At 40.3% G+C, this 12073-nt stretch overlaps 1 protein-coding gene and 1 long non-coding RNA gene across 4 annotated transcripts in view; one reads left to right on the top strand and one right to left on the bottom strand.

Moving 5' to 3' along the window:
* LOC120802263 overlaps nucleotides 1-12073 on the top strand; it is a 171716-nt gene that overhangs the window by 116841 nt on the left and 42802 nt on the right. The gene's annotated exons all lie outside the window — the stretch shown is intronic.
* nsg2 (neuronal vesicle trafficking associated 2) overlaps nucleotides 1-12073 on the bottom strand; it is a 39528-nt gene that overhangs the window by 2180 nt on the left and 25275 nt on the right. The window contains exon 4 of the mRNA XM_040149869.1: nucleotides 962-1072. Within this exon, the coding sequence (XP_040005803.1) occupies nucleotides 962-1072 (111 nt within the window). The remainder of the gene's footprint in view (nucleotides 1-961; nucleotides 1073-12073) is intronic.

The raw sequence follows: 12073 nt of genomic DNA, 5'->3' as shown, positions 1-12073 counted from the left end.
CTAAAAGACCAGATTTGACCAGACACGCAGACTTCCAAGGTGACCTCTCTCAAAGTACTGTGAAACTTATAAGTGCAGCGCAGTGGCAATCTATAAGTACCAGGGAGGGGAGGAGAGGGAGAGGCTGTCTGCAGCCGTACACTGTGAAACTTTAGACTGTAATACAGTACATTTCTGAACAGCAGATGAGGATGGCTGTGAGAGACATTTCCTTTTCCGACCTCAGCCATGCGGATCAGGAGTCAACCTTAATGCGGGTATCATTGTAAAATAGGCAGTAAGTCTAATTTGTGTAATTTTCATCTCATGGTCAACATGGCTAATGAGATGAGATCGGCCTCACTGGAGCCCTTTGGCTTCTGTGTCAGAGAAAAAAATAAATAAAATTACACTTGATTACACTGGTCATGACAAAATCGCTGATATCATTGATTGATGATTGCTCATCTGATAAGCCTCGTAGTGCGGGGGCATTTTATGCTTTTCCTCTCCCGTGGTGAAACGCCCCTTTCATTCTTGTTTTAGATAGGTCGAAAAGATGAGAAGGTGACAGTGAAGGGCAGAGAGGATTCAGCGTCTTGTGCAAGGACACTTCAGTGAGGTGAATATTTGCCAAAATGGCAAACTAACTCTATTGTTGAATCGAATAATGGATTGATCAGTGACTTAACTGACACCAACAGTTGTTAACAGATTAACCCTTTAAGTCACTTCACCATAAAAAAAACAAACCAAACTTTCACTGTTTGGAGCTTCTCAAACGCAAGAAATTGCTGTTCTTCTTTTGCATGAAATGAATCCAGATTGAATATAATCGTTAGTTACGGGCCTATTTAACTGTGGAGAGGCTCTCCTATGACCCGCTGCACAATCCGGCGGCCCTGGTAACCGCCAGTCTATCTCAGGGCTGTGGACAGATGTGCTGTAAAACTATGAATTGAAATAAAGGCCTGGGTCTTACCTTATAAATAAATCCATCCGGGCAGGCGTGGTCGTAGGTAAAGGCTTTATAAACCACCAGGAACACGATGCAGGCGAGGAAGGCCAGGGCCAGGATGATCAGAATCGTCACCTGGAGTGAGGACAAACACTGGTCAGTGTGTGTGCTTCTGTGTGTGTGTGTGTGTGTGTGTGTGTGTGTGTGTGTGTGTGTGTGTGTGTGTGTGTGTGTGTGTGTGTGTGTGTGCGTGTGTGCGCCAGAGTAATAAAAGAGAATTTTGAGTGTATGGTTTATACATTTGGGACAGGGTTGTATGACATTGAGAAAGATTAAGTATGTGCACTAGTGTGTCTTTGCGCGTGTGTGTGTGTGTGTGTGTGTGTGTGTGTGTGTGAGAGAGAGAGAGAGATCATAATAAATTGTATGATGCTGCTGACTGAGGTCAATGGCTCCTCAAGGCAAGGTGTTCCTGTTGAGTCATGTGATGAATGAATCAGGTTGTGACACTGTTAAAAACGACTTTGTTTCCACGGACACTGCGCCGCTTGGTTTGGATAAATATAAGACATCAAGTCAGGGACGTAAATCGGTCGCACATGGGAATCATTTCCCTGCTGCTTAACTGTGTTCTTGTTTTCTATTGGTCTTTGTTCTGTTTTTATTGTTGCTACATGATGAATGATTTGTCTGTATATGGTATATATAACAAGAGCTTTGCCTCCGGCAGGCCTTTTTCACAGCAGGCCTTTTGACTTGTCATAGTAGGTGAAGCACGGGTGTGACTAAGATGATTCAGGACTCTGGAACTGAAGTAGATAATTGGAATTTAGCCGTCATTAATTTTATTATTTAAAGCTGTGCTTCTCCTACTTAGACATGTCAAAATGTTTACAAGGTCTACTGTAAATACAAACTTCTAATTAGGTTTATGGAGAAATTAATATGCATAAAAACTTTCTACAAGTTCCTCCTCATTAAATTACCAACGTTCCTGTAAAAGTGAAAGAACAAAGCTCAATAAAGCTACTGCAGACTTGTCTCGGCTTACATAAAATCTTCCTGTAATCTTCAAAGATGTCACCTCCTGTTCTGCAGATGGGGACATTTTGTCATGTGACGTGAGCTTAATATACAGGACTTGATATAACAAGCTGTGTTTCCACAAAGGCCTGTTGAATTAGGACAATTAGGCAATGATTACTTAGTGTATAAATTTTCAGTGGACTATAGTTATTTTTTCATTATTCATTTACATACATTCATTGACACTTCTGACATTATTGTATTATCGTTTGAGGAAACTCTGGCGTCAAAATTAATGATTCCAAGTAAACTGTAAATAAAAACAAACAAAAGTAAAAGAAGTTTTTTCGTATGATGAGATACACAACAATATTATTCTGAGCAAATGTCTGCTGATAGCTGACAGCATCAATGGACAATCCATACTGAGTTTTCCTTTGGATTTGATTTCAGTTGTTGGGTATTTTGTTTTTAAATCAGCTGCAAGAATCAATCAGCGTAGCTCCTGCCATTAAACCTTGGCTGATTGTCAGTGCGCTCGAGTCAGCACTACAAATCAATTAGGACCCTCATCTACTTACTAAATGTTTCCAGCTGTTTACTGCCAGAAGCAGACAAAAAAAAAAAAAAAAAGCTCATCCTTTTTTCACTGGTGGCAAACAGACACATGAATTGCACTTTCTGATGCCGCAGGAACCTTTGAAGAGCTCGAGTGGGCAAATTAAGGCATTCAATAGCCGGTCTAAACAAAATATATAAATATAAAAACTGGAACAATCTAAAATGTTCCGGTCAGTTTCCACAACAAGGAACTATGAAATGTTATCAGTATTTGCTTGGGCAAGCATTTGTAGGGAATCACAATACATGCAGTGTGAAAAAGGCCAAATAGCAGGCAAAAGCAGAACTAATCTAAAATGATGGAAATAATACATTTATTTCTGCATATTGATGCCTATGTGTAGTTTGAGGTGTGAAATATTTATTTCCCTGGAAGGCTAGACAATGTCATAGTAAAGCAGATTAACATATAAAAGGATTTGTTTCCTTCCACTTTCTACTTGACAAAATGATTGGGTGCTTCTGACTGAGCATTTAATTAGAATTATGCAAATGAAGCACAAAGGATAGCAGTGTTAAAAATGGTATTGTCTGCCGAGTCATAAGTGCCACTGTAGGTATGTGTGGTGCATGCATATGCCTGCATACCCAAAAAAAAAAAAAAAATGCCAATAAAAAAGTCAGATTTACCCCAGTGAGTGAGACAGAACCTTCCTTAATGGCTGAATATCTCTAATTTCCTGGTTCCATTTTCCAGTCAGAGGCCAGCGTTGAAGCCATTCTCAGTTTACCGCTCTCTATATGATCCGTCACAGCGAAATGTCAGAGCAATTACACATGGGTGTGATCATCAGTCTCCATCAGTGTTATGGGGGTGGACAGGGACACGCAAGTTAATTGACTGTTTACTTGGTGTCAACCGGGGGACACGACTCTCAGGCTTGGTTGCTGCTGACACCCTCGGTAAATTACATCTCCCACATCACACACTGAATAGCACATTAAAAGTACATGGCAACCTGCGTTTTGGAGTGGCAACATGGAATGACTGATGAAGACCCACCCTGACCCCCATTTGAATAGCGATGTACATGAAACGGCTTATTAAGAAGAGGGATTACTGTAAAGCTCCTCATCTCACGGAGCAAACTTTGTTCAGACACTTTGAAACATGAAACGACTGTTGGCTATTAGCGACTTCAGTCGCTAAGGAGATTTGCTCTTTTGCACAACTAAAATGGATGAAATTTTTCTCCATATTTATATATGCATTTTGTCAGACACTGAAATAAACATTCTGCAGATTATTTATTTAATGAAACTGCTTCCTACAGCAATATATTGTCCGACCACCCTTAAATGATGCTTAAAATTAGATCATGACACTGCACACACATGCAATAGACTAGTGGGATTAACCCTGGCATGGAGAGTATAGCCTATGTTAACATTCAGTGATTCAACACATTTGCAGTCAGAGCAACAGTTCAAGCAAAAACAAACCCCTTGTAATCGCAACGATCGTCTCTGAAATCACTGTTGATGCAGCTGCGGCCATGTGGTGTATAAATCCATTAAAAATCTATCCTGACCTTTCTCCATTATTCATAATCTGGCTGAACTCCACGGTAAACCTTAGGAGGTCATCAGAACGAACCCGACAGCTCACGGATGAAGACTGCCTAAATGCATGAAGTCGATTCATACTTTTATCTGCCAGTATCTACTGGCCTGACGCAATATTCCTGTATGATAAGAAAATACTCCTATTTACCTGATATCAGCCGAAGCTGTGCCAGGGGTGTGGTCATGCTGAGCATAAGCAAATAAACAGAATATAATAGAACAAAATAGAATAGAATAGAGTTGAATGCTGGTCAACATGAGGCTCTGATATCCCCCAACATGGCAGCTTCTCCCACCCACATCAGCATCATCCTATTTTCTGTCAAATACAGTCGATGTGGTTGCTGTGTCATTAGTGCGCCAGTATGTGCCATCCTACACCACTATCACCACCAACACAACCATCATCCTGTTTGCTGTGCGACACAGATAACAGACAGACGTTTGTTTTTCTTGGATGCAGGTAGACACGCAGCATGCGGCTATAATTTGAACAAAGAACAACGTGTCCTTAACAAGGATTGGCTCCATCAGTAAAGATTGGATTGACTGCATGGCAGGTGACTATGCCTGCTGGGCTTTAATCGTTTCACCGAACTCATCCAGGGCCGAAAGGAACCCCACGTGTCTATTCACGTGGATAGAAATTGCATTAAAGGCTTTACTAAGCAAGGCTTTTATGCAAAAATGCATTATAACAGCATCCCATTCCTTCTGTTTTCTCAAATTAAATTGGAACAGGCAAATAAAAACTTAAAAGCAAAATAAATACTTAGCAGTTAAAACTTAAAAAAAAACAAAAACAAATCTAAACAGACTAATTTCTTTTACACCCACTAATCTAATCATAAATAAAACTGCCAGTAGGAACTACGAAGAGATATAAAGATCACATCCAAGAACCAACCTGAGGTGGCACCTTAAAGACAACTTACAGGAAAAATTTGACATTTTGGGAAATAATCGTATGCACTGTCTTGCCAAGTTGTTTCCCTTGGGCAAATTACATAGAGTATTTTGTTGACTTTTGAAGTGAAAAGAAGTAAACACAACCCCTCCGGTAAATGCGACATTAAATTGTGGCATATGCAAAAGTTTGGGCACCATGCTCGGTCAGATAAGGAGAATGACGCCGCTCTAATTCTTGGCCAGAACCAGCTGCCAAGTAATGAGTGGATCTCCAGGAATATTACTAGTCCCTGCCAAGAAATATTCAGGTTCATAACCCTCTGTAAAATGGTGAGTTTTCATTTTTACATCGTGGTTTCTGTATAGAAAGAAAGCTTCAAAGGTGCTGGCAGGTGGATTTTGTCACCGTTGAACAGAGCCAGGCTAGCTGTTTTCCCCCCATTTCCAGTCTTTATGCTAAGCTAGGTTAGCCAGTTGCTTTGTATTTAGTCTACACAGAAATCAGTGTCTCTGCAAGACAGTGAATAAAAGTCAAATTTGTCAGTCAACATTTTTTGAAAATAAATTGAAATGAAATAAATATAGGCAGAATACCATCTACTTCTACTTTTGGCTATAAAATAGTTTTTAAAAAATGACATTTAATCACATTTTCTTAAAGCCCAGTGTCATCTTATTGCTTGATTTGTCTGACCAACATTACAAAATTTTCTTTACTTTCAAAGATTGCTGAATTTACACCTGCCAAACTTCTTCTAGAAATTATGTAAATTTAAACATTTTAAGCCCTAAGTAGTTCAGAATTAGGAGGAGTAGAAGTAGGAATTTAAGTTTTTTTTTTTTTTTAATGGCCCTAATTGATTTTAAGTCAAAAGTCCTTAAACTAACATTCTAATATACAGTTCTCCAAACTTAACCATAGATTACTGTTTTAATGCATATGAGTCCTGTCAGTGAAACAACAGGCAGCTGCAGCTGTAGACCGTTGTGTGTAATGGAGAAAAACAAAAAATCAAACCAGATTACAAGAGATCCAGTCTCCTAAATGGACGTGCTTTTTCACAGCCTATTTCACCACCGTTCGACATATGATTTCTGTTTTTTTTTTTAACGCCATGCTATGTTAGCTTGCACCACCCCACCCACGCTGCTGGAACTTGACGGGCCATATGGGGGAGCAGACACCTCCTCACAATCACTCGAGGAAGAGAGCCATGCAAGTGTGTGTCTGCAAGAAAGCGAGAGAGAAAGGGGCGGTGGGAGTGTGACAGGAGAAGGATGCGAAAGAAAAATGATGCTGATAAAAACTGATAAGAGTGACAGAGGGAGCAAAGTGAGAAATAAAGGAGGGGATGGCAGAGACAATAAAGCAGCGAGCGAAAGGTAGACAGAGAGCAAATGATAGAGATCCAGGGCAGATGGAGAATCTTGTTCCCTCTCTTGGTAGCAGGTGGCAGAGACAGACAGACAGGCAGGCGGGCAGCAAACACAATGGGATATCAGTTTATGCATCAATCAATGCACCACTAAAAGCATAAACAACTATTTTTCATTCATCTTCCTATTACCCCTCTGAGACCTTCTGAATAGCAGCACAAAGGAAGCTCAGTCCCCCGGTTTTTCACGGATTAGTTTTTTTTCTCTTTTGTGTATTCTACAGTGAAGCCTCGTGCTGCACATGCAAGATATGCTGAGCGACATGCATAAAAAGGGCTGTTAATATCAAATGTGAAAAGTTCTAATATTAAATACATTTTATCTTGGCTGTAATAATCTCTTGTGCCTTCAGGGACGTTTTTTGAGTAATGAAATTAATGAACGTCTTGACAGGTTGAGCTAAAGCGGAGACAAAGCCTCCCCTAAAAAAGAAAAAAAAAAATTTAAAAAAGCTTAACGCCAGTACATGTTCATTCAATTTAACATCCAACAGTAAAGGCTAAATAAGTGTTGAATGCCCCCTTAAAAGATAATTGCAAGATTTTACAATTTTATTTCCGTGCTTTTGGCGATCAGCTTCATCCATTATAAAAATATTGTCCTTGCCAAGTTAATTGCTGAGACATCAGAAAGCAGCTGCTTCATTAAAAATAAGTCAGATGAGGCAAGAAACATGAGAAGTCAGATGATCAGTCAGTGTGAAGAAAACCCTCAGTTTAGACAATCCTATTAAGAAGAGAAAATTGTCAAAGTACTATCTGTAGTAGCTGTTCATTGTGAATACTCATCTACAAGTCTACCGACCAAATTCCAGGTTCAGATTTGATCTTCCTTCCCGTATTTGTTTGCAGAGATTTCCTGCTTGGTGCAGGAATGTTACCCATATTATGAGTGAACTCACAAATAACGGGATTTGGAAAGCCTGATATTCTGATAAGGGTTGGCTTGTTTACAACCTTTCTGATCATGTGAATGAATGAGTGTCTTTCTCCAGATGACTTCTGTTTAGCGATGTGGCCATGTTTTATCCCAACAAATAAAACACTTGCAAAAACTAGAGAAATAGGACTCAAGTTGAAACGGATTGGTTTTGGAGATTTTCTCCGTGTCATATCATTGTCAATTGTATGTGTTTGGGTTTTGGTCTGGTGTTGAACTTGCAGTGGGCATTTTTCTCTCCCTGCTCCGTTACGTCCCAGCCAGCCCTTCACCTACATCTCCGCCGTGTTCGCTGTCTTGCTGGCCTGTGAGTCAGCCGTGGGGACGTCTTACAGCAGCTAAAACTAGCTTGAAGCCTCAGTGCCAGAGAAACAGCAGACCAGAAGCTTGTTCGCGTATTGATTGACAGCCGTGAGCTCAGACCCCTGACTCTGGCCTTCTCTGATTGGTTAAAAGGGCGAGGCTTGCTCAAAGACTTTGGAAAAAAAAATCTCTGCACTGCTGCCAGGCTGTTCAACAAGTCTGGGTCACAGAAGCCTTTGATAGCACCTCTCCACATTAAGATGTGTTTTGCAGCTTATTTCAAGCAAAAAAAAATATTAGAAAAGAAGTTACATACTGTAGCTTTAATATAAACGATTACGTCAGACATCAAACTGTTCATACAGCTCAGCTTAGAACATTAAAATGTGAAGTTAAGTAAAAACATTATTCATTCACCCCCTCAGGAAATATATCAACCAGGGTAGCCTCAAGATTCAACAGTGTAGATGGAAATGTGTTCTGCTGAAGTGTCTAATCGAGACATTAAGCCCTCACCCATACATCACATGTATAAGCGTTTAAGTCAGGGATCAGCAAGATACATAAAAATGTAAATGAAATATTCTCTTATCCTCTTAAGGCAGTTTTGCAATGATGAAATTAACAAAGGGGGTCACAGGATACCTGTTAGGGTAAGTGGAGGGAAACTAGAACCGATAACTGAAAGGTCATGGGTTTGATCACTATGTGTCCTTGAGCAAAACACCAAGCCCCTACCTACACTGTCACTATTCATGGAATATAATATAATACATATGCACGCTATGGATAAGAGCATTGGGTAAATGATGAACAAAAAAAACAGAGTTCTGTATTATCGCTTCAAGGCAGCTTGGTGATGTTTGAAAATCAAGACTAAACTACTGCTGTAGTAGTGCTGCTACTGCTAAAGTAGTTCGGCACAAGACGACAGTGGCCATTTTGGCTCCTAACCAGATTATTGAATCTTGTGGTTTTTCAGTGGTAGATGAAGCATTTGGTTCCTTTAAGTAAAATTGCCCATTACTACAGCGTGGAAAATCCTCCACAATGAGAAATTCTGCATTCAAAATCCTACTTAAAGAACAGAGGGTATTATCAGTTAAAGTAAAAGTACTCTTTCTGTGACTGATAAACCTTTATATTTTACATTATTTAATACTTGTGTATTCATTTTTAACTACTTTACATGCAGTCAGGTAGTTTAGTCCAGTGGTTCACAGCCTAAGGGTCACTTCCCCTGCAAAGGGGTCACAAGGTAAATCTGAGGGGCATTGCCTTCTATAGATTCTTCAGTACAGTACTTGAGTGAATGTACTTAGTGTAGTTACTCTCTACCACTGTGGCTTTTACACTTGTGTTCAGAAACTAGCAAGACTCAAGAGGAAAAAAACGCATTTTTTCTCTATTTCTTCATTTTTAGCAGGGGGCAACACAACAGAGCCATTTTTGGTGTACTTGAGAACAGCACACTTTTTTTGTTGATTTTCCACCAAGACGCTTTTTGTAGTGGCGACTGCTAATCATGTGAGCTGTCTTCCCTCCCATAGCGCCTCAGCGCAGAGTTCTTTGTTTTTAGCCAGTGGTACAAAGACAACTCTCAAAGCAGAGATCGTTTGGGGAGCCGGCTACCTCAGAGCGGAGTATCTGAGACGGGGCAGAGGGGATGTCAAGGAGACCGCGTGCGGGGATTTGGGCTCTCGAGGACTCGCTATCCGGTTGAGACAAGCACAGCTACAGTAGTGCGGCAACAAAGTACAAACACTCAACCGTCGAGATGCATCGCCTCTCGGATGGAAACACAAAGTGATATAATGTCAACCTGAGAAAACACAAGACTTTCCTGTGATCTCGGGTCAGCTGGGGTCTTCACACACGAACAAGTCTCCCTCAGAGCTTTCCAGAAGGTTTCGTGAGGTTTGGTCTAGTGAGGTCAACAAGCTACTGTACACACATTGTCCAATCTCTTCCAAAAAAACAATGAATATAACACTGACTTTGGATGCTTATGCAGTGCCCGCGCTGTTGTCCCGTGTATGTGAGGTGATTTTATTATAGATCCATCATTTCATATAAAGGTCACTCAGATGCAGCAAAGAAAACAAACTCATTCGGTAAAGCTGCATAAGGGTGTTTATGTTGATGACCGCAGTCTTTGATCACCCAATTCAAGGATTAAGACAGATTTGGTCCTGTTAAAGCTTCTTTGTCAAATATATAGAAAAAAATACAGAAGTGCAGAAGGTAAAAACTGTCTGGTATTGAACAATATAATCTCCTCCCTCTCTGTGACTGTGTACATCCAGAGATGAACGAGCTACAAGCATTTTGTACTTGAACGTCCTCTGCAGTCTCCTCGAGAAAAGCACAGGAAGAATTGCTGAATTTTGTTTTTAGCCAGACCCAGTTGGCCAGTGTACTGACTAGCGGGAACAAAACAAGGGCTCTGCTTCATACAGATTGTGTGTTCAAGCCAAAAGGGAGATATTCCAGCCAAAAACAAACTAGAGGACTTTTAAAATCCACACATGGACAAGTACGAGCATCACACATTTAACAACGGATTTATGCAAATTACAATAATCTCACTTCAAAATTTTCAGATTTTAATGATCTTAAACCACAAGATCACAGCAATATTAGTCAAATCGAGCTGTGGCAATCAAATGTTTTTGATGTAATCTTGATGGATCCGGCTACTCTGATGCTTTGCTGGGAGATGAGAGATTTAAAATCCTGCGCACTAAAAGATAACGTGCCGACTGTCCATGGTGACTTGGCCTATTTTTCAGGACAGCAGCGAAGACACTTTACGGTCTCAAAAAGCAGTTTTCATGGGAAAGTTAGGATTATAATCAGCCCTTAAATTATGTATTCTGTTTCCAGCTTTAGTGAAGATCCAGCCTTTTCTCAGGAATAATCCTGTGGGGGCGACATAAGGCTAAATGTAAATTTAAGGGTCTGACTGCATTGGAATACTAAAGGTATGTTCTTGGTGTGTGTGTGTGTGTATATAGCAGGCATCATTGTGGATTTTTACTTCCTCTTCTTTTTTGTAGTATGATTTGTCATTTAAGAACACCGAAAGTCTTTCTCTCCCATGCACACAGAATCTACAAGCTCAGGACCGGTTGAGTCAGTGCATGTTCAGAAGGCGATAGACGCTAATTATGCTAATGTATCCCAATTAAGCAAGGTCTCTATGGAGACAAAACTTCAAAGGTTTTTTTGACCACACTGTCATATTGGTTAGAGATGGCACTTGGAGGAGGATGTGCTCTCCAAAACAAATAGCAGGTGGGCTTAAAATGCCACGAACGAGAGACAGAAAGTGACAGAAAGGGTGAAAGAGACAAAGACATAAATGCATAAACAAGACCACAATGAACAAACATCATCTTGTGCTGCAACCCCGCAAAACCCCTGTTCCAAGGACTTCATGATTCCTCATTTGTTCCTAAAATATGATCTGAAACCTAGTGTACACTCTCACCTATAAAACATGTGCACCAAGGAAATAAACATGAGTATACACACAATCACTCACACACACACACACACACACACACACACACACACACACACACGAACACACAAATACTCAAACAGAAACTAATTGTGAATCAGTAATAAGTCTCTGGGGAGACACTAAACATCTGGATTAGATTTGCTAATCAGCTCCTACTCTGCTAGATGAAGATGTAGCAAAAGAGGAGATATCATTAATGATGGGATCCGCCTTCCAACACACACACACACACACACACACACACACACACACACACACACACACACACACACACAAACACAGACATACAGTCACACACACTTGGCAAATCTCTAAACAGTTGTTTACATCACAAGACAAGGTTCATTACTCTAATGTCCCCCCAGCTCAAAGTCTCCTGGGTGTTTTTTTTACGCTCCTACATATGTTCACCATGTACACAGCTCTGTGTGTGTGTGTGTGTGTGTGTGTGTGTGTGTGTGTGTGTGTGTGCGTACGATGGTTGACTTAATCCCTTTTACTTTGCCTCTAAAATGTATTCACCCACTTTAAAGTTTTCTTGTTTGTTTTACAACATTAATGTAAATTTAATTAGGCTTTTTTGACACTGAAAGACTGAACAGAAAACACAAACAAACCTTGATGTCAAAGTGAAAATGGCTCTTTACATGGTGATCTAAATTAACAACACATTTAAAATACAGAATTCTTGTTTGCATGAGTATCCGTCCCCTCTAAGTCAGTATTTAGTGGGCGCACATTTGGCAGACGTTGCTGTACAGCCTCGATTCTGTGTGGATAGGTGTCCCTCAGCTAAAGCTCTGTCA

The sequence above is a fragment of the Xiphias gladius genome, chromosome 17 (genome assembly GCF_016859285.1).
Source record: "Xiphias gladius isolate SHS-SW01 ecotype Sanya breed wild chromosome 17, ASM1685928v1, whole genome shotgun sequence".
NCBI lineage: Eukaryota > Metazoa > Chordata > Actinopteri > Istiophoriformes > Xiphiidae > Xiphias > Xiphias gladius.
The sequence above is the reverse complement of the archived record's forward strand: the minus strand, read 5'-3'. Positions and strand labels throughout refer to the sequence as shown.